Here is a 21510-nt window from a genome sequence, read left to right as displayed (position 1 = left end):
ATGCTGGGGCGAGGTGGGGTTTCCAGGCAACAGTGTTTGTTTGTGGCTCCGAGGTGTGGTTGGGACAGCTGTGAGCGCTCCTGGCTCGGGCTCCAGCTCCCGGGGGCAGTGGGCCAAGGTCCCACTCAGGGCTAATCTGGACGCATCCGGGGGTGGGGGGAAGCTGGTGGGGAGGGGACAGCGAGTAGAGGGGGCATCGCGCGGATAGCCCTGAGTGGAGTGGACTGTCGAGCTGCAGCCGGATTCTGGTGGTCCCAGAGAAGAGTGACTGCCCCCCTGTGGGGTCTTCGCCTTGACAGATGCGCACAGCTCGTGCTGCCTCCTGGCCTAGCAGCTCTGAGCCAGGGTCTCATTAGCCTATAGCCGACAGCTCTCTTTCTGGAGAACAGTCAAGTACAACGAACTTCAGAAGCAAACACTAGGAGTACCTTGATGGTTGGGAGCATGGTTGCAGCATCCAAAGTTCAAGTGCGCGTGCTGCCCTGACCCTCTGGGGTGCCCTCGTCTCTCTGTTTGGACTCAGTTTGTCCTCTGCAGAAGAGGGTGTTCCCGGTAGGCTCTGTCTGCCTGCAGCTCCGGCCGTTGGGAGTTCCGAGCAAGAGTGGGCGTAGTAGGTGCTGAGACGTGCATGGCACACAGGAGGCGCTCAGCCCTCTGTGCTGGCGTTGCTGCGCTGTTCCTCGGACTCACGGGGATGGCGCCTCCTCCCGCTCTCACCTAGGTCATGTTTGGTCCTTTTGTGGGTATCAGGCCCCTCTACCTAAATTCTCTAGACTGGTTTTTCCATCTGGGGCTTCCTTACAAGGTTCTGTGGCGTGACCCCAGCACGGAGATGAGGGTCAGAGTGGTCATCGGTGGGAGACGGTGCGGGCCGACTGGAGCTGTGCCCCCCCAGGCACGTGGCCCGCACACGTGGGTGAGGACTGGCCCTCTGGCGGGTGACCTTGAGGGGTGCTGTTTGTTGGACAGCCACCGATCCTTCTCCTGAGGGATTTGGGCTCATGCAGTGAGCTTGGAAGGGCGGCAGCAGGCCCTTTAGAAATGGGGGCAGCAGGGTGAGCAATAGGGGACGCGGCCAGAGGGTCGGGGCGTAGACAAGCCGCCTGGACTCTGAGCAGCCCGAGGACGGGAGCGTTTCCCCCACCCCTGTAGCGGCCGGCCCACCCGGAACCCCTCGGCTCTCCAGCGAGGGAACAAATGAGCAGGTAGCTGAGCTGAACTCCACACAACTCAGAGCAGGGCGTGCATCAGGGAGGGCTTGCTGGAGGAGCTGGGGCATGTGTGGCCTCGAAGGGGATCTGGAGGGCCGGAGAGTGTCCTTAAGACCAGTTTGGAGGGGATGGGACACTGTATGAGTGAAAGGGGGAGGGCAGGGTGTGTGCATGGACAACTGGGATTTGCCATGCATTTATTAAGCACCTGCTGTGGGTCAGGGCCTGCCTTAAGGGCTGGGGACAGGGCAGGACCCTGGCCCCTCCACTTACGGAAGTGTCAGTGTCAACAGGTGATCCCAAGCGAGATGAATGGCGTAATGGCTCCAGAGTCTTTAACCAGACGCAGGGCATTGCCCAAGACAGGGGTGGCTTCTCTTCTGTGAGCCCCAGAGAATGCGAGGGAGCTGGACAGGTGAGCTTGAGTGTGCTGGCATGAGGCTGATGGTGTAGCCCAGCTCCCAGCTCTTGGCTTGATTCCGAGCACTTTCTATCTGGTGCCCTTTGGTCTCCCTGGGTAGGTAGGTCCCCCCCCTTGGAACTCCAAGAACCAGAGGGACTGGGCAGAGTAGGTGGGCCGCTGCCAGATCTGAGCCCCGATCTGTGTGTCGGTGTGAAGCCTGCAGGGGCAGCCCGCAGTGATAACTCGGGCCCAGGACATGTCATAAACAGGAAATTCCCCTGTTCTCATCCGGGTGCTTCGGGGAGCCATCTGGCCGCTCTGCCACGACGGAGGGGCTGCTGCTGATCACGCCGCGTGCGCACGTGCGCACATGCGCACAGCGGCCGTGTTCTCTTCATTTCCTCCCACCTCTCCCTGGCCCCACCCCCAGGCTCCAGCTGCCAGAGCTGCAGAGCCTCTGAGAACGGGGACGGAGAGCTGGGTCACAAGCCCGTGGGGCGGGGGAAGGACAGGCAGCCGTGGGAGTCCATGGGCTGCCCCTACCGGCCTTGAAGCGTCAAGGCAGGAGACCTTCCTGGAGGAGGTGATGTCTGAGTAATTGAAGGCTGAGCTGGTGTAATTTGGGTGCGCAGGAGGTGGAGGGGTGCCCCAGGTAGACAGAATGGTGGTCCAGCAGGGGTGGGGGTGGGGAACTGGTCCACAGAGGCCAGGATACTGTGCTTGGGTTTGGGGAAGCCAGCAGTGGACAGCCGCAGAGGGCTTTGAAACAAGGCGGTGATAGGACCATTTTGTCAGTGGTGGCAGACTCAGGCTGCACGGGGCGGGCACTGGGTCCTTTGGCCTGTTAGGACTCAGCTTGTCCATCTGTAAGATGGATTCTCCCTGTGTTCCATTTTCATTCGTGATAAAGCAAGCAGCATTCCCTTTCTGGGCACTGACCTGGGGCTGGTCCCAAGAAAGACAAAATGCCTACCTTCACTATGGGGGATTTTCTGCTTTCAGACTTTTCTTTGATTATCTTTTTCCGGAAGCTTCTACTTCCTATCCTTTTAAAAAATGTTTTAAAAGATTTTAATTATTTATTTGACAAAGAGAGAGATCACAAGTAGGCAGAGAAGCAGGCAGAGAGAGAGAGAAGGAAGCAGGCTCCCTGCTGAGCAGAGAGCTGGATGGGGGGCTCCATCCCAGGACCCTGAGATCATGACCTGAGCCGAAGGCAGAGGCTTTAACCCACTGAGCCACCAGGTACCCCCCCCCACTTTTTTTTTTTTTTTTTTTTTTTTAAGATTTTACCTACTTCCTATCCTTTTAAGGTCTTGTTGAGGCAGGGAGAGAGAGAGGGAGCGAGCCAGCAAAGAGCTCTGTGGTCTCTAAAGTTCTCAGAACTAGAAGGCAACTTTTAAATAAAGGAATCCAGAGCTGCCTCTTCAGAGATGAAAGAGTCAGGATTCAGAGACATCGTCCGGCTTCCTGAAGTTGCACAGCGTGTCTGTAGCAGGACCAGACCTCAGGTCCTGAACTGCAGTCCCCACCCCAGATCTCTTTCCCCTGAGCTGCGCTGTCCCCATTTTGCCAGTGGAGGTGTGCAGTGAGGCGGGGGAGGGAGGGAACCGTGTCCCTGCCGCCAGTGTGACTGAGGCTACACTCCATTCTCAGAATGATCTGGTCCTTGTTTGGTGGATGTCAACATTATTTAATTAAAGAAACCAAACAGACAACAATTGTAAGAAAAACCAAGCCAAGAAAGTGATGCCAGGTGGGGGAAGCATTCCCCCGTTACTGGGATGAAGTGGGACCGAAATGTTTTCCCTCCCTTTTGAAAGATGAAGCAACCAGCTCAGGGCAGCTCAGCTGGTTGTTGACTGAGCCCTGGCTCTGCCCCACATCCATAGGCTTCATGTCATGTCCCGTCCACCAGCTCCTGTAACTCCAGATGAGGACACGGAGTCTTAGGGAGACAGAGACCTTGACCCTAGGTCAGCCTGAAAGAGGCAGATGGTAGTTCATGCGGGGACACCTGTTGTCAAAGCCTTGCTCCAATCTGCTACCCGGGTAGGGGCACTGCCATCAGAGTCTCAGGGTGGGGCCAGGAGAGTCTGATGAGAGTCTGATGAGAAGCTGAGCCCTACGAGCCATCAGGGAGGCGGTCTGTGCCAATGAGAGTGGATGGTATATGAGCTGTGGTCCAGGACTCCTGTGCCCGTGCCTACAGGACACACAGCAGTGTGCACAGAGCTCTGGTGGTGGAAGAGAGAGAGAGAAAGAAGGGAGAGAGGGAGGAAGATAGTAAAGAAAAAAAATCTAAATATTTAATGTCCACCAAAGGAAACCAGTTCATGAATTATGGTAGAATCACATGGAAATACTATACAGCAGTGAAAAATGAGTGACCCCCCCCCACATACACATGAAGCCAGTTATGTGAACGTTTTAAACACTGCAGAACTGTATTGTGTATTGTTTGTGCCTGTGCCGTCATCACCATGGTAAACGCTGCCCTCTGCTCAGTAACTTTCTGTTCTGAGCAGTGTACTGCGCGTTAGGCCATTCTGTTCTTCCGATGACCCCAGGAGGGATAAGCGCCACTGCTGTCTCTAGTTTCCAGAATGAGACATTGGGGACACAGGGAGGTTAAATGTCTAGATCAACCTCCCATAGCAAGCGTGTGGCCAAACAAGGTTGGACTGACCCAGTGTTCTGACCCAGTGCCTGGGCTCTGGGCTGAGGCCACCCCCCCACGTGTCACTTACAGCTGTCCTCAGACAACTTGCGCCACGTGCCTGCTGGATGCTCTAGGAGGGGCCGCTGAGCGGAGCGATTATTACCCCATCTCACAGATGGGGAGACAGAGGCCCAGCAGGGCCAAAGTAGATAGCCTGGGGTTGCCTAGAGAGTCTCTTGCCGGTGACACTGACCTATTTGAGAAACACATGCCCAGCACTTGATTCACAGATGCCTGGGACATGGGGACTCTTGTCACCTCCGTGTTGCCGAGGAGGAAACCAAGGCTCAGCAGAAGGGGGAGGGGGCGGCCCAGACCTATGGGGCTTTAGAGCTCAGCTGTATCCTGGGAGCACAGTCTGCAGGGCTGGCCTTTGGGGTCCCCCTCCCCCATGCTGGCCGCTTGCATTTGGGGCCAGCTGGGGCTAGTGGCTGCAGCTGCCCTCTTTGATTTGTGGGGACAGGGGCTTCACAGAGCCAGCACATGTGGGCCGGTGACATCATGTCTGCAGGGGCCCCCTGGGGTCCAGCCCAGCTGCAGGAGTCTGGCTGGGGGCCCCCGATCCCTTTGGGATAGGGGCCAGGTGCCTTGAACAAGGTGGGCCAGATGGGGAGGGCCGTGACGGGCAGCCTCCACAGCTCCCTCCACAGCACCATGCTGGGCCACAGGGCACCAAAGAGCACTGGCTTCCGAGTCTGGCCGGCCCTGGCACTTAGGCACAGGGGGTCTCTGGGCTGGCAGCTTCTCCCTACAAGCCGTGGGAAGGGCGGGCAAAGGGGGCCTCATCCCCTGCCTGAGGGCAGGGCGTGCAGTAGAAGACGGGGAGTTACTGGTGACCCTGTGCCAGGCCCTGGGCTGAACCCACATGGAATCCGCTCACCAGCCCGAGACGCAGGCCTTCCTGGTGTGCCCATTTTGCAGATAAGGAAATGGAGGCCCCAAGAGGGAAAGGGACTTGATTTACTCAGTGAGGAAAGTTCGGACTATGGACCAGGCCCCAAGCTGTGGATTCCTAGTCCAGTACTCATTAGGTCTTAGACCAGTTGGGCTGGGACCTGGCCCTGGCCTGGAAGTAGAGGCAGGTGGAGGATGGGGGGAGACTGAAGCTTGGGGGTAGACACAGCCTCAGTCCTGGCAGGCTTCCAGGGGTAGGTGGCTAGTTCCAAGTTGGGTCTGGAGGTCCTTCCCACGGGGGTGGGGTTGGTTGTGGACTCACCAGTGCCCCTCGCTCCGGCAGGCAGCGCCTCCTCCCATCAGGCTCCCTGCGTCTGGTCCAGGCCCAGGTCAGTGACAGCGGCCTCTACAGATGCACGGCCAGCAACCCTGCCGGGTCTGCCTCTCAGCGCTACGACCTCGAGGTGCAAGGTAGGGCTCTGCTGGTCTCCTGGGTTTCACCCGTGGCCCCACCTTTCCCTCTGTCTTTCTCAGGCCTTCTCCGTGCTCTTCCCTCTCTGCAGGCTGGGCCCTGTCACCTCTTCGTGGGAGCCCTCCGGGGCTTCCTCCCCTCCCCTGCATCCTGCCTTCCTCCAGCCCTGTCTCTTTCCTTCCCTTGCTCCCTACTCCTGTGCTCATGCTCGGGATGCCCTGAGAACAGAGGGCAGGGTCCAGGGCAGGCCTAGGTCGGTGGGGGCTTAGAAGACAGGAGGGGGTTCTGGTTCCTGGCTCGGCTGGGACCCCAGCAGTGGACATGTCCGTGGGTGTCCAGGTCCCATCCACAGAGACTAGCCACGGAGTCGCTCCACCAAAAAGAGCCAGGGAGCTTGTCATCTCCAAAAGCCCCAGGGAATGACTGAAGACGGGGTCAGCCAACTCCGGCCCTTGGGCCCCATCTGCCCCATTTCCTGTTTTCACGTGGCCCACCAGTGAAGAACGCCGTCTGCATTTTTAAGTGATTGGGAAAAAGAAAACCCCAGATAATACTGTGTGACGCGTGAAAATTACACAAGGTTCAGGTTTCAGTGTCCATAAAACCAGCCCTCTTGGGGCACGGCCTGACACACTTGTGGACGTGTGGTCTGGGGGGCTGCTTTGGTGCCACAATGGCTAGTTGAGTAGCTGAGAGACAGACCATCTGGCCCGTGTGAAAGATTTACTCTCTTGCCCTTTCGAGAAAATTTGTCCCCTGATCTAAGCTGGCATCCCATTTCCCAGGTGGAAGCGTCGAGGCTCAGAGAGGGCGAGGGCTCAAAGGTTTGCTGTGGGTTTGCATGAACATCCGAGCGACATGGCAGCGGGGGGGCTGGGTGACATGTAGGGCCTCAGAGCTGGGAGGACTGGATTTGAATCCTGCCTCTACCACCACTGGGCTGTGTGACCTTGGTTGGCCCCTAGGCCTCTCTGAGCCTTGGTTTCCTCCTTTGTGAAGGGGGGCCCACAGTAATGTCCATCCCATGGTTGTCATAAGGGGGCGTGCAGCACAGAGGAAGCTGCTATTGTTTTCGGCAGGCGTGGGGGTGGGCGGGGTGTGTACACCCTCCTGCTCCTGGACATAGAGACCCAGGGGGGCCTGGTCCCCCAGAGCCAGGCAGGCTCCAGCTCCTATCAGCTGAAGGGGTGGGCGGCTCTGGTTAATCACACAGCCCTTCTGAGCCTCAGTTTTTTCCATCTGCCAAATGGGCATGGTATCACCTTCCTGTAGGAAAGACCAAATGCGACGGAGGAGGTGTGAATATGGTAGAAGTGAGCACCTACATCTTCCCCAGCCTGGGGGAGGGAGGGCGTAGGGGGGCGGGGAGAGGTGGGAAGGGCTGGGGGGGGGGGGGGGGGCGGGGGGGGGGGGGGGGCCGCGGAGCACTGAGGAGTGATTTTGTGATGAGAAAACATGTGTTCAGGTGAAATGCCAGACTGTTCACTTTGGGGGGTCCACATGGGGTGTCCTGCTGTCCTTTCCTGACAGAATGAGGAATGGTCAGCCTTAGACCAAGCGCCGGGATGATTTCTGCTGGTTGGTGATACCCAGAAGGGAGGGCAGGCAGACCCTCCTTGGGGGTCTGGGCTCTGTGACCCCCACCTGGGGGCTCCACGACCTGACGCCCCTCCCCGGGGCCGTATCAGTGCCCCCTCAGGTGCAGCTGGGCCCGCGGGTCCTGAAGGTGCTGGCAGGAGAGATTCTGGACCTGAACTGTGTGGCTGAGGGCAGCCCAGAGCCGCGGCTGAACTGGTCCAAGGACGGGGTGACCCTGCAGGGTGGGGGGCCCGCGGGCTCCGTCCACTTCTCCGCCATCCAGACCTCTGACGCCGGGGTGTACCGCTGTGAGGCCTCCAACAGCGCCGGCCTGGATGCCTGGGAGCTGGAGCTCCGGGTGCTGGGTGAGTGTCCCCCGAACCCCAGAACTCACTGCTCCTACCTCCCCCAACAGCAGCCAGGGCTTCTGAGATGCGTGACCCCTGCCTTCCTCCCAGCCTCCAGTGCCCCGAGGCGGCGGCGCTGTCCCTCGTGAGGGAGGCTCGTGGGTACCCTGTCCACTGGTGTGGACAGAAGGTGCCAGGGCCAAGGTTCGGCTTCTTCCACTTTCCAGCTGGAGAACTGTAGGCCGGTTATTTCCACTCTGTGGCCCTGGGTTTTCTCCCTTGGAAAATGGGCCTGATTATATTGTGGGAGGTGCCTGGAGCCCGAGCGGTCTGGATCAGTGGTTTTATTGATGGGGCGCCTGGGTGGCTCCGTCGGTGGAGCGTCTGCCTTGGGCTCAGGTCTTGATCTCAGGTTCTGGGATCGAATCCTGCATCGGGCTCCCTGCTCCAAGGGGAGTCTGCTTCTCCCTTTCCCTCTGCCCTTTCCTCTGCTTATGTGCACGCGTGCTCTCTCTCTCTCTCTCTCTCAAATAAATAAAATCTTTTAAAAAATAAACAAAGATTCTATTTATTTAAGAGAGGGAGGTGTGAGGAGCAGAGGGGGCGGGAGCAGCAGACTCATGCCGGGTGCACAGCCTGGTGCGGGGCTCGATCCCACGATCCTGAGTTCACAACATGCGCTGAGTTCAAGAGTCAGACGCTCCAACAACCGAACCACCTAGGAGCCCCTCACTATTTTGAAATTAAACCAGGGAGTGGCAGCTGGAGGGGCACGGAGGGCAGGGCGATGCCAGGTTCCACCTTCCAAGCCCTAGAGTCTTGGGGGATCCTGGTGGCTTCTCCGTGGGCCACCCGTGGGCCACCTGGTGGGAGGCAGGTCTGCACCAGCGGCCAGGAAGCTGAGGGCCTTATGCCAGGCTGGGTTGTGGATGGGACGCCCTCTCCACCGGCCCCGGGGTAAGTAGGGTCATGCCGTCTCTCCGCAGAGCCGCCGCACTGGGAGGCCGATGAGAGCAGCGGCCTGCTGGAGAGAGCGGCCGGAGAGAACGCCAGCCTGCCGTGCCCGGCCAGAGGTGATGCTGGGCCCCGGGGGGTTGGGCTGGGAAGGAGCACCCCTTCCATGTCAGCGCCCTGGGTCACACCTTGGGGGCAGTACCCACGGGTTACGGAGGGTTAGGGAGTCCAAACTTTCAGCCCGGCACTGTGCCAGGACTTTTATCCTATTGACAACTTCATAGGGTGGGTATTCGCATTGGCTTTTTTTTTTTCTTTTGACTAGGGGCCATCTAGGCCCAGAGGGTGTAAGCAAGTTGTCAGAGGTCACTCAGCCAGGAGGTGACTCACGATATGTGGTTGCAGGTTTGACCTGCCCAAAGGGCCCCTTAAGCCCCAGCTCCTCTAGGGAATGCTACAGCCCAGGCAAGGACGGCCCAAGGGTCTTGGGATTGGGGCTCGGAGGCCGCTGCAGAGGATGGATTCACGTGGCTCGGGGAAGACTAGCCCTTTGGGGGCCCCTTGGGAGCAGCAGCACAGTTGTGGGGCCAAGATAGCCACCTCTGTGGTCAGCCATCCCATGCTGAGCCCCGCTTTGGCCCCTCTAGGCCAGATACCATGAGGCAGTTCGTACCTTTTGACGGAGCCTCTATTTTCTCATCTGTACAGTGGGGCCATTCCAGACCCCCCCACAGGACAGCTGGGAGGGGTCGGGGGAACAGCAGGAGTTTTGGGACCCGGCACTGTGCCTGGCACACTGTAGAGGCTCAGGGGGATGTGTTGGATGGGGATCTGGGTCCGAGGCTGCTTGCAAGAAGTCTAGAAGGAGTCAGGAGATCTGGTTCTAGTCCCTGCGTCACTTCTGGTGCCAGGAGCCCAGGGAAGTCCCTGGAACAGGCCCCAGGGAGGGGCAGGTAGGAGGCAGGGCTGGGTGGGAGTAGCCCGGGAACCTCCTGGACTTCTCTCTGAGACCCGCCCACCTGGAGGCCCGACAGCCCACTCTCAGCCAGGGCGCCACCTTGTGCCTGTCTCTGGGAACAGCAAGCCGCCGATCCGCAGTCCTGGGAGGTGGGGGCATGGGTGAGGGTGGAGGACCCAGCCAGTGGCCCTTCTGCCCCTCGTGCCCCTCATCCTGTCTGGTCAGTCAGCGGCTCGTCCTCTGGGCCCGACATCAGCTGAATCAGCATAACCCAAGCCCCCTCTGATAAACAGCACCTGCCCCCCAGGTGCCCTTGGCCTTCTCCCTTTCAAGCCGGTCGCTGCCTGGTGGGCAGGGTTGGGCGCTGGCACTCACCAGCCGTGCCACCTTGGGCTCAGAGGGCTAAGGAGAAGGTGCCGCGCCCAGTGCTCGGAATGCAGAAGCCCTGGTACCCGCGGTGGGTGACAGCACCCGCCTGCTCCTTGGGGGGCGGGACGGGAAGGCCAGGAGCCCGGCCGCTGCCTGGCTGGGGATGTGGGCCACACCACTGCTCCTCTCTAGGCCCCTGTGAAACAGGAGCGGGGAGGTGAGGTGAGTGATTGTCACCGACAGTTCAGAGTCCCCTGGGCAGAGATATGGGGCAGCTCTGTGGTTAGAGCTCATTGACGGGTTAGATGTTTTGCATTTTTAAAAACAAGTTCCGGGGTTCAAAACTCAGTGTCCCTCCAGGAGAGCAGCTCTGAAGTCCTGGGACCTGGCATGGCGGGAGGATGGGGGTGGGGTCGGCCACTCCAGAAGAGCTGAGGAGCTGGGGGGAACATTGTGTGTTGTGGAGTGTGTGTGTTTGTGCGTGTGATGTGTGGTGTATATGTGTGTGGTGTGTGTGTGGTAGAGTATGTGTGTGTGAGGTGTGGGGTGTGTGTGGTGTGTGAGGTGTATGTGTGTCTGGTGTGTATATATGTGTATGTGTTGGTGGCATGTGGTGTTTATGCGTGTGGTGTGGTGTGCGTTTGTGTGTGTTGTGTGTGTATGTTGCGCATGTGGCGGGTATGTATGCATATGTATATGTTGTGATGTGTGTGGTGTATGTGTGTGAGGGGGGCTTGTGTGTGTCTGGTGTGTACATATGTGTGAGCACATGTTGTGGCACGTGTGGCCTGGGGGCTGCAGCGTGTGTGTGGACTGGTGTTTACGCAGGTGGCGTGGTGTACATGTGCCGTGTGTGTGCTCACCTGTGTGTGCCCGCTGTGGGGAGCAAGGCCCCTGTGGCAGGAGGTTCCAGCAGGCTCACGGGTGGGCACAGAGTGGGTGACAGGCCCCCTCCCCGCCTGGCGGTGGGCAGAGTCCCAGAACGGGAGGCACAGTGGCCAGGGTGGGGGGTGGAGGGCCTGGGGACCCTCCGGAAGGGGGCGACACCTGGGATGCCCGGGGTGTGCCACGTCCTGCTGGCCACCCTAGATCAGAAACTGGCCCAAATGGGGTGGCGCACCCCTTCTTCCCCGTGGCTGAGGTTGGAGGAGCGATTCGGGGGGCTTGTGTCTGGGGTGGGGCGTGGCATTAGCCCACGTGGCTTCGCCCACACTGTGGGTCCCGATGACCAGCGTTGGCCAAGAGGGAGGGGGGTGATGGAGGTGTGAGGGCGCTGTCCCTGGCGTTTGGGGAGTGTCCCCTTCCTATGTGGCTCCAGTGAAGGAAGGAGGGCCGGGGAGGGCCCGGCGCGGGCCCGGCGCTCAGAGCGCTTTGTCCTGACGTCGTCCAGTTGGTCCATAGGGCGGGGGCGTGTGTGGCCCTCAGGAGGCTGAGTCATCTCCCAACACCAATCTGAGGACCCCACTGTGTGCCTGGCCCCAGGGGGGTGGCCGTGTGTTCCCAGTCCTCCGTGTGCCAGGCCATCTCTGCCTGGTGGCAGAGATGGACCTTGGGCAGTGAGTTGTGTCCAAGAAGGGAGTCCAGGGTGGTTGTGGCACTCACAGTGGGGCTGGGGGGTGGCCGGCAGTGCCAAGCCCCATGCCTGTGGGGGGATGAGCAGCCCAGCGGCACCGGAGCCTCCCCTTTCCAGCACAGACTGGACAGATGCTGAGTACGGCGGGCTCGCGCATTCAGCGGGCTCGCGCATTCAGTTCGCGCCTGCTGTGGGCCGGGCCCTGGGCTTGCGGGGTGGGGTCAGGGAATCAGAGGGAAGATCCTGGCCCTTGTTGGGAGACAGGCGGTAGGCAAAAGAAATCTAAGTAAAAGCATCTTGTGCTCAGTAGAAAGTTGGGGCTGACTGGCAGAAAGTAGTGTGGGCCAGCTCACGGGGCCAGGGGTATGATTCCAGATGATGGGCCCTCTTTGAGAAGGGAGCCGGGAAGAGGGCTCTGGCCCCTTGCCTGTGGCCCTCAGAGCCCCGGGAGACCAGTGGACCTGCAGCACGGGGTGGGAGGCAGTGGGCACATGGGTACTCCTGCCAGGCTAGGGGCGAGGAGGCGCTTGGAGTCACCACCGGAGGGTCGGTGACGTTTGCACAAGGGAGGGGGGCGGGAATGTGGGTGCAGAGGGGGGAGCGCTCATGCTGATGACTCCATGTGCCCTGCCAGGGACTCCCAAGCCACACATCACGTGGCGGAAGGGCCCATCCTTGGAGCCCCTGCGTGGCCGGCCGGACCTGGAGGTGCTGGAGGAAGGCTCCCTGTTTCTGGCCTCAGTTTCTCCCGCTGACAGCGGAGAATATGAGTGCCAGGCCACCAACGAGGCAGGTTCCACGTCCAGGAGAGCCAAGCTGGTGGTCTACGGTAAGCCGGGACCCCAGAGCAGGGCATGACTTGTATGTACTTGCCAGGGGTGCCCCAGGATGCCCAGGTAGGGCGGCGCCAGCTCCCCAGGGCTCTGAGCCACCCTGGCTTGCACTGTGATGACTGGCCTGGGAGGTTTGGTACAAAGATAGACCCAGGCCCCACCTTCAGAGATGACGACTCCGGGGTCCCTCCCAGGTGACCCCAGCAACAGGTTAGAAGGAGAACCAGATGGGTCTGGGGGCCCCAGCACCTTGCAGAGCAGAATGTCAGAGAAAGTGGCACAGTGCCTGGGAACAGCTGGGGTGTGCAGGTCCCAGGGTGGGCTCTGCTGCACTCCCAGGTCCACGTCGATCCTGGTGGCCAGATCAGAAACTGGGGTGGGACCCCAGAATCTGGGGAAAGGCAGTCTGCCCGTCCAGGCCAGGGAGAGTGGCCCAGATGGGATCTGGGTAGCCGTGACCCTCCGGGGTGGGGACAGCTTCTCTGCTTCTCTTTGCTCCCAAGTGCCCCCTAGCATCCGGGAGGACGGGCGGAGGGCCAATGTGTCAGGCATGGCCGGGCAGTCCTTGACTTTGGAGTGTGACGCGAATGGCTTTCCAGCCCCTGAGATCACGTGGTTCAAGGATGGGCAGCCGGTGGGTGTCCTTGGGAGGTTGGTGGGGGGAGGCGGGCTGTGGGTGGGATTTGGATAGGGTATGGGCCTTCTGAATGGGTTTTTGCATGTGCCACGTGTGGCAAGGGGATGTGACAGGGGTTTTGGGGAATGCACTGGACAGTGGAGGCCTGCGTTCCTACAAGGAAGCCTGGGGGGCTGCATGGTGGAGGGGGCATGGCACCGTTATCAGAAACCCCAAGTTCCAAGTCACCGACTAGCTCCCTGGGCCTCAGGTTCTCACTGCTGATGTCAGGGAGTGGCCAGACCCTTCTCACCAGCTCCCTCTGGCCTCTCCTGCCCAGATCCCCAAGACAGGCAGTCACCATCTCCTGGACAAGTCCCGGGCCCTCCACTTTCCCAGGATTCAGGAGGGTGATTCCGGCCTCTACTCCTGTCGGGCGGAGAACCAGGCAGGAACCGCCCAGAGGGACTTCGATCTCCTCGTGCTCAGTGAGTGACTGAGCCCCTACCCTTTTATGGAGGCTGGGGAGGAGGGGGGCTTTGCCTGCTGAGTGTCAGGGACACAGAGGGGCCCACGACAGATCCTGTCCCTGTCCTCACAGAGCTCTCAGTATAGACACTAGACAATCATATGTTGAACCCTGTAATTAGTGTTGTGTTACGTGCTACAAAAAAACCATACAGGCTGCTGAGAAAGTACAGAGCAGGGTCCCGATCCAGCCAGGGAGCTTTGAGTGAGGGACGGATGGGGAGGGAAGGGTGCACCGAGCTGGGGATCCACACAGACGAAGGCCTACCACAGGGCCTTTGCCTATGCAGGATTTGAGGAGTTTTCTCCCCTCTACCCCTTGACACCCAGTTCCTCCTTCCGTGCTTGGAGCCGGGGCTGCCCAGGAGGTGCTGGGCCTGGCCGGTGCAGAGGTGGAGCTGGAGTGCCGCACCTCGGGGGTCCCCGCACCCCAGGTGGAATGGACCAAGGACGGGCAGTGAGTGGTCTTCCTGGTGCATGGTATGGGGGTGGTGCCCAGGCCGGGGCTGGGTGGAGGGGGGCCGTGGGGAGGGCAAACTCGAGTGAGGAAGACTGACGGGCATCACACGTGCCACCCAGGACCCAGGCAGCAGAGGGCAGCATGGGACACCTCCCGCCCCCGCCTGCCATTACCCAGGGACTCTCCTCCCCCCCGCCACCGCAGGATTTTCTCATTACTTAGCCAGTGTTGCTTTTTGTTTTTAACTTTTTTTTTAAGGTAAAATTTGCAAAATATAAAATCAACCATTCTAAAGCGCACACTTCCGTAGTATTTAGTGCACGCACCGCGGGCACACATCGGTCCCCTTTCTCTAGTACCAGAACGTTTTGTCACCCCAAAAGGGGACTCCATACCCATCAGCCCCGGCAATCACTAGTCATCTCACTATCTCCGTAGATGTGCCTGTATTTCAGATTAATTCCCCGCAGTCATGGAGTACATGTCCTTCTGGGCCCAGCGTGCCTAACTTAGTACGCAGTTCTCAGGGCTCATCTGTGCTGGAGCAGGGAGCGGTACAGGCACATCTCGAAGATGCCGCGGCCTCAGCTCCAGGACTCTGCAAGAGAGCAGATCCTGCGATAGAGCAAATCGAATGAATTTTTTCATTTCCTAGTGTGCATGCACGTAACATTCTGCAGCAGTCTGCCGACCGTGCAACAGTATCATGTCTAAAAAACAATGTACCGTTTGGGGCGCCTGGGTGGCTCAGTGGGTTAAGTGTCTGCCTTCAGCTCAGGTCATGATCCTGGCCGGGGTCCTGGGATATCGAGCCCTTCTTTGGGCTCCCTGCTCAGTGGGGAGCCTGCTTCTCCCTCTGCCTCTGCCTGCCACCCCGCCTGCTTGTGCTCTCTCTTGGTCAAATAAATGAATAAAATCTTAAGAAAACAACAACCACAAAAAAATGGTAAAACAAAAAATAGCAGATTGCTAAACAATGCCAACCATCCTCTGAGCTCTCAGCCAGTCATCCTGGGCCTACACTGGCTGAATAACATTCCACTATAGGCACTCCTCGGTGGATGGGCACTCTTTCCAGCAACTGGAACCTTTTAGACTCGTCTTTCACCGGAGGCAGGCTCCCCTCTGTGCAGCCTTGCCCTAACCGGTGGCATTCTCATGCCCACCCTTCCAGGCCTGTCCTTCCAGGAGACCCTCATGTCCAGCTCCAGGAGGATGGCCAGGTTCTCAGAATCCCCAGCAGTCACCTGGGGGACGAGGGACGGTACCAGTGTGTGGCCTTCAGCCCTGCCGGCCAGCAGGCCAAGGACTTCCGGCTCAGAATGCAGGGTGAGCCCGACACCCCCGTCACGGCTGCCCGCTGCACGGTGGCAGGATGGGGCAGAGATGGGGGCCCAGGAGGAGGAGCTCCCCGGTCTAATACGGCTGTGGGGAGGGACAGGGAATCTGGCCCCAGGCTCCTGAAATCCCACTGTCCCCATCCGCAGCTTTGCAGCTTTCCTATTCCTGACCCTGCTTGGGATGATCATTTCTTTAAATCGAGTCCCTTGTCTTACATGGAAACACACTTATTTCAAAGGATATTTGATGTCTCCACTCCAAGTGGGAAGCCAGGGCCTCTGGGCAGTCCTAGCCTGGTTCTCCGCCCGGCAGGAGTAGAGGCCAGAATCACCTGCCTGGATCCTGGGAAAGGGGAGGGCCCAGGGCTTGAAAACAAATGCAGCAAGAGAGCACTGCTCTAGAAAGTACTAGAAGATTATGTACACCTCTACCAACCTCGCCTTTCCCTTTGTTGTAATCAGGATGGAAGGAGTTTGGGAAGGGCAGAGCTGTTCCTTCCTGAGATCCAGTGCTAGTTTGTGCTGTGCCCGCATGTCCCCTCCATCACTGAGGGTGTCACCTGTGGTGAACCCCTGATTTCGGTCATTTTATGGATGGGGAGACTGAGTACACGCAGAGAGGGGAAGTGACCTGTGCCTGGTCACGCAGTGAGTTAGAAGCAGAGTGGATCTAGAGGCCGGAGCCGGGGCTCCTCCAACATCTCCACACCTCTTGTGATGACTGGGTCCCACATCAGCATGTCCCAAGAGGTCTGTTCCCATCTGTCCCCAGACACTCTACTGTCCCCGTGCCCCAAGCATTCCACACCCTGTGGTAGGAGCTGGTGACGTGTGTAGGGTTTGTGGTCCACGGGCATGGGATCACCACTCTGGGGCTGGGACTCCAGCCGCCTTGGGGAGGCTCTCTGTGACCAGCACCCCTCTATGTCATTCTCAGCACCTCCCACCATCTGGGGCTCCAACGAGACAAGCGAGGTGGTCGTCATGGAGGGCCACCCAGTACGGTTCTTGTGTGAGGCCCGAGGGGTGCCTGCTCCCAACATCAGCTGGTTCAAGGATGGGGCCTCCCTCCCGCTCAGCGCCGAGGCTGTCTACACCAGGGGCGGCCGGCAGCTGCAGCTGGGGAGGGCCCGGGGTGTAGATGCTGGCACGTACACCTGCCAGGCCAGCAACCCTGTGGGGGTCACAGAGAAGAGCTCCAGGCTGGAGGTTTACGGTGAGTGGTGGGGGGTTGCAGTAGGGAGCAGTCAGCTGGGGTGGGGGTGGGGCACTCTAGGTTATGGTGGGCCTGTCTTCAACAGTTGCCGAGGGGGTGTGGCCAGAGGCCCAGGTTACTGAGACTAAGGAGTTACCAGGGAGAATCTGGGTTTATCCAGCTTCCCTCACCCAGATGGGCAGGATGCTGAGGCCAGAGTAGGGAAGGCCTGTCTGGGGGGCCCAGGCAGAGCCAAGCGGAAAATTCATGTTTCCTTCTGGGGGTACAGCTTTTCACTGCTCTTCAATGAATAATTAACCACTCTTCGTTAATCACTTACTGTGAGCTGGGGCCCCTGGGGCTTTTCACAGCATCAGCTCATTTCATCAGGGTTCAGGGCGCTGGGCTCTTGTCTCCCTGTCTCACACTTACTTATCCAGGAGCGCAGGGGGTTCCGGGGGTAGCGGGGAGGAGAGGCTGGCTGAGGGTCACTTGCTAGGAGGTGATGCGACCTGTTCACGGTGTGCGGACAGGGGGGTCTGACTGTGTATCTTGTGCTGTTGACCTGGGTGTAGACCCATCTGGGGAGGGCTGGGCTCTGAGCGGGGGTGAGGGGAACTGAGTGTAAGTGGGCAGGCATGGGGTCTGAGACCCAGAATGCAGGCTGATGCGATCATCCCAGCCCCTGGAGAGGACCCAGCTCTGCAGCTCTGGCCCCTGAAGGTGTGGAGGGCTTGGGGGCCGGGCCACGGGGACCCCGAAGGGAAGTTGGGCTGCGCGGGGTTCACCAGCAGCTGCTGAGGACCCGCCCAGCTGCCGTCTCGGGGACTGTCACTTGGGGATCAGAGGACCTCCTGGAAATGCATTTTCCTACAATTTTCGAAGGGGCTTGTAACAAGACGTAGAGTCTCATTCCAGGCAGTCGTGTCCCCATGGCTCCTGGTGAGGGCTCTGTGGTCTCTGCAACCCCTCCAGGGGGAAGATAGAAGTCCCCCTTCCGGCTGTGCCCATGGCCATTGAGGGCTGAGCCCCAAAAGACCCTCTGGACTTGGCCTGCCCCCCGGCATCCACTTCCTCAGACCAGGGAAGGGGCCTGAAGGAGCAGCAGTGCTAGTCTCGGGCCCTGGGGTGCCCGTGGTTTTGAGTTCCACGGAAATAGAGACCTACTGTGTGCAGCCACGGAGGCGTGCACAGACGTGCTCTTGTTCTGCTCTCGGGGAGCTCGCAGGGTGGCAGGGTTGGAGAGAAGAGGCAAGCCGTGTTGGGGGAGGGATGTGGCCCAGGGCAGAGGGAGGGAGAGAACGCTTTCAGCCAGGGCCGGGGAGCAGGTGGTCCATGGGAGGTCAGTCAGCAAGGGGCTTACGCTGGCCTGCTGGGCAGAGAGCAGACAGGTGTCCCCCTCTGGTCCCTGAGCAGCCCCCTGCTTCTTCCCTAGTCCCACCCACCATCGAGGGTGCTGGAGGGGAGCCTCGTGTGGTGAAGGCCGTGGCTGGGAGGCCCTTGGCGCTGGAGTGTGTGGCCCAAGGCCACCCACCCCCCACCCTCTCCTGGCACCGCGAGGGGCTGCCCGTGGCAGAGAGCAACGAGACGTGGCTGGAGGCGGGAGGCAGCGTGCTGAGCCTGGAGCGCCTGGGGGAGGCGTCCGGAGGCCCCTACAGCTGCGTGGCCAGCAGCCCCGCTGGGGAGGCCGTGCTGCAGTATTCCGTGGAAGTACAAGGTGCGCTGGGGACTGTCCCCCCCTGAGTCACCCGGGCTGCGGACCGCTCTTCTATACCCACTGTGTGGGGGGGCCTGCCGCCCCTGGGGGATGCGGGGTGGTGAAGGCCCAGCATCCCCGTATTGCTAGGGACAGACGAACACACAGACCTGGGCTGGAGGTCCCACAGAGCTCTGAGGGGGCGGGGTTGAGCCCCAGGATCATACTTCCTGCTCAGGGATCCCGAGCAAGGTTGCTTTGGACGGGACCCTACTCTGCTCCCAGATGCTCGTGGTCAACGGGCCAGACTTTGGACTCCCTGAGGCCCAGAGCTGGGCTGTGTGGGCTCTGGTTCCCGGGTGAGATGGGCCTTTGCCTGTTTGCTTCCATTTAACCGACGTCTCTCAGGCATTGCCTCTGGGCCAGGCCCACGAGGTATTGGAGACAAAGCAGAGAACAAGGCAGACGAGACTCCTGAGGCCTCGGTCTGGTGGCGAGACAGACATTCAATGAGCAGGCTAAGCCTGTGGGGAGACCAGAAGGGCCACTCACCCCGTGGTCCCAGAAGGCCTCCTGGGGGCCTTGAAGGGTGAGAGGTCTGGGTCTTGCTTGGAAGGCGCTGGGGACCTGGGTTTGCCCAGCCCCAAACTCTCAATGCTGGGCCCTGCCCTCCAGTGCCCCCACAGCTCCTGGTGGCTGACGGCTCGGGTCAGGTGACCGCCCTCGTGGGACAGCCACTGGAACTGTTCTGCCAGGCCTCAGGCTCCCCCGTGCCTACTCTGCAGTGCGTATGGGGCGGTGGAGGCCAGGGCTGGGGTGTGGGCAGGCAGAGGCCGCACGCTGCGGGGTCGGTGGGGATGGGAGGCACCCCCTGCCAGGCGGTATGAGGGAGGCCACAGAGCCGGGGAGATCCTGCCCGCCCTGCCCTCCCTGGCCCCAGGCCGAGCGACACGTTCCCCTCCCCCCCCCCCCCCGCCCCGGGCCGGCGGGCCCCCCCCCCCCCCCCCCCCCCCCAGGTGGCTGCAGAACGGCCGCCCAGCCGAGGAGCTGCCTGGGGTGCGGGTAACCTCACAGGGGGCCATGCTGCGTATCAGCCACGTGGAACTGGGCCACGCCGGCCTCTTCGCCTGCCAGGCCACCAACGAGGCGGGCACCGCTGGGGCTGAAGTGGAGCTGTCGGTGCACGGTGAGGGGGCGGGGGCCGCCTGAGATGCTGGGGGCGGGCAGGGCCTGACGGCCGCAAACATCCGTGCCCTTGGCGGCCTGGCGGGTGAGGGAGGGGCCCGGGCTTGGCTTCTCTAGACGGCGTTTCTAGGCATGGCTTTCCGGCTCCCCAAAGAGACACACGTGTAAGAGGTGGGCCTCGGCCGCTTCCCTGTGTGTCACGTGTCCTGTCCACAGGCCCTCACTCCCCTCCCCAGCCCGCCCTCTCCGCTCGCTCTCTTCCCGCGGACCCCGTTGAACTTCAGTCAATTCTTTAAATACATCAGCTTTCTCACCTCCAAGCCTGCAGAGAAGTCTGTCCTCCGCCTGGAGTAGTCTCCTTCTTCCTCTTTGCTGGCCTAGCTTCCCCGCTCTCTTTTAGGTCTATCTTCAAACACCCCTTCCTCCAGGAAGCTCTCCCAGATCCCAGTGTGCTTCTGATCTGCCCTGCCTAACGTGCCACCTGCTGTGTTATAAAATGGCCTATTGTGTTGTCCATGTCCCCTGCCCAGCTCTGGGAGCTCTGGGAAGGCGGCACTGTAGTCCCTGGTGCAGAATAGAGGCTCGAGGCACACATGGATGAGTGGGTGGATGGGCAGGAGAATTTTAAAGGGGAAGACCTGCTCTGCTGACTCCTGGTCTGGTGCTCTCCCCCAAGCCAGGCGTCTGTTGAATTGAGTGGACAGAGGCCAGAGGCTGGCCCTGTGAGGATGTTCGCTACCCCCGGGCAGTGAGGGGAAGTCTGGGTGCTCACTGCACCCGTCCTGATCCTGACCTGGGCTCTCCCTGCCTCTCCCCCTGCCCAGAGCTCCCACTGGCAACCATCGTTGGGGGCGACAATATCACAGTCCCTTTCCTGCAGCCTGTGACCCTCCAGTGTGTGGGGACTGGGGTGCCCACCCCAAGTCTCCGCTGGTGGAAGGATGGGGTGGCCCTGGCAGCCTCGGGGGGGAAACTGCAGGTACGTTCAAGGACCCCAGGGCTGGTGGGGCAAGAACACAGGTGGAGGGGTCACTTTTTAGAGGTCCTGGTGACCCTGAGGGGGGCCCTGGTAGCCTGGGGGCAGGATGAGCGCTGGGTGGTGGGCCTGAGGAGGAGAGGGGGTCCTAGATGGCTTCAGTACCCGAGGGATCTGGGGGAGACGGGAAGCACCCCCGGAATCCGAATGCAGCGTCTAGAACTCCACCCCCAGAGCCGAACTGTTCCCCCGACTCCTTTCTCCCACTCCTGGGGTCTGCAGCCACCCGGCTGCGCCCCATGTCCCAGCATCCGTCTGACCACCGTCCAGTGTGGGGCTCCGTGTCCCCACGCCACACTCTCTCATCCCTCCCCCGCCGGCAGATCGAGAAGGTGGACCTGAACGATGAAGGCTTCTACACTTGTGCCGCCACTAGCCTGGCCGGCGAGAGCAAAAGGGACGTGGCTCTCAAGGTGTTGGGTGAGGACAAGGGTGCTGGGTGGTGGGTGATCCTGCGAGGGCCCCTGGGGCTGCCCTGGGGGGTCGGGGGCGGGGAAAGGGATTTTTAAAAACAGCATGTCCTTGTCTGCCTTCAGACTTAACCTTTGCTTGTGTTATTCATTCTTGGGTTCGTTGATGTCCTCCTGAGTGGGCAAATCCCTGGAAGTGTCCATTTCCATCAAGCCGGCTGTTGGCGGTCCCCACGGTGCTGGGCGCTGGGGCTGTCCCCATTGGGTCCCTGCCATAAAGATTGTAGCCCACTGTCTTTGTTCTTGTGCGGGTTTAGGAGCAGGGTTCCTCCCTCAGGGGACATGAGCCATCTGGGGCTTTTATTGCCCAGACCCTTTGGGAAGGCCAGGGAGGGACACCAGGGGTGGCTGGGAGGAGTTCCCCCGAGGCCACATCCACCAAAGATGGGGCTCTCCTTGTCTCCCCTAGTGCCCCCCAACATTGAGCCGGGACCGCTGAACAAGGCAGTGCTGGAAAATGCCTCAGTAACCTTGGAGTGTCTGGCTTCGGGCGTGCCCCCTCCTGGTAAGACCCCTCCTCTGGGCTGAAAGCCATCCCCAAGCTGGGCCCAGCTCCCCATCCAATGAGGCTGGCTGGTGCCCCAGGCTCCACTTGGGCTGTGGACAGAACCGCAAGCATTCAGGCGGCTTTCCCCCTATTTCCCCAATTTTGCTCTCTTCCATGTCAATA

The 21510-nt window shown here is 60.3% G+C and overlaps 1 protein-coding gene across 1 annotated transcript in view; it reads left to right on the top strand.

Moving 5' to 3' along the window:
• HMCN2 (hemicentin 2) overlaps positions 1-21510 on the top strand; it is a 144171-nt gene that overhangs the window by 59218 nt on the left and 63443 nt on the right. The window contains exons 23-37 of the mRNA XM_059410538.1: positions 5574-5701; positions 7391-7645; positions 8614-8700; positions 12116-12310; positions 12818-12948; positions 13271-13418; positions 13789-13915; positions 15093-15247; positions 16196-16474; positions 17889-18170; positions 18825-18933; positions 19166-19335; positions 20159-20313; positions 20694-20790; positions 21250-21345. Of these exons, the coding sequence (XP_059266521.1) occupies positions 5574-5701; positions 7391-7645; positions 8614-8700; positions 12116-12310; positions 12818-12948; positions 13271-13418; positions 13789-13915; positions 15093-15247; positions 16196-16474; positions 17889-18170; positions 18825-18933; positions 19166-19335; positions 20159-20313; positions 20694-20790; positions 21250-21345 (2414 nt within the window). The remainder of the gene's footprint in view (positions 1-5573; positions 5702-7390; positions 7646-8613; positions 8701-12115; positions 12311-12817; positions 12949-13270; positions 13419-13788; positions 13916-15092; positions 15248-16195; positions 16475-17888; positions 18171-18824; positions 18934-19165; positions 19336-20158; positions 20314-20693; positions 20791-21249; positions 21346-21510) is intronic.

Source organism: Mustela nigripes, chromosome 9 (assembly GCF_022355385.1).
Source record: "Mustela nigripes isolate SB6536 chromosome 9, MUSNIG.SB6536, whole genome shotgun sequence".
Classification (NCBI taxonomy): domain Eukaryota; kingdom Metazoa; phylum Chordata; class Mammalia; order Carnivora; family Mustelidae; genus Mustela; species Mustela nigripes.
Note: the sequence above shows the minus strand (reverse complement) of the source record. Positions and strands in the feature narration are given on the sequence as shown.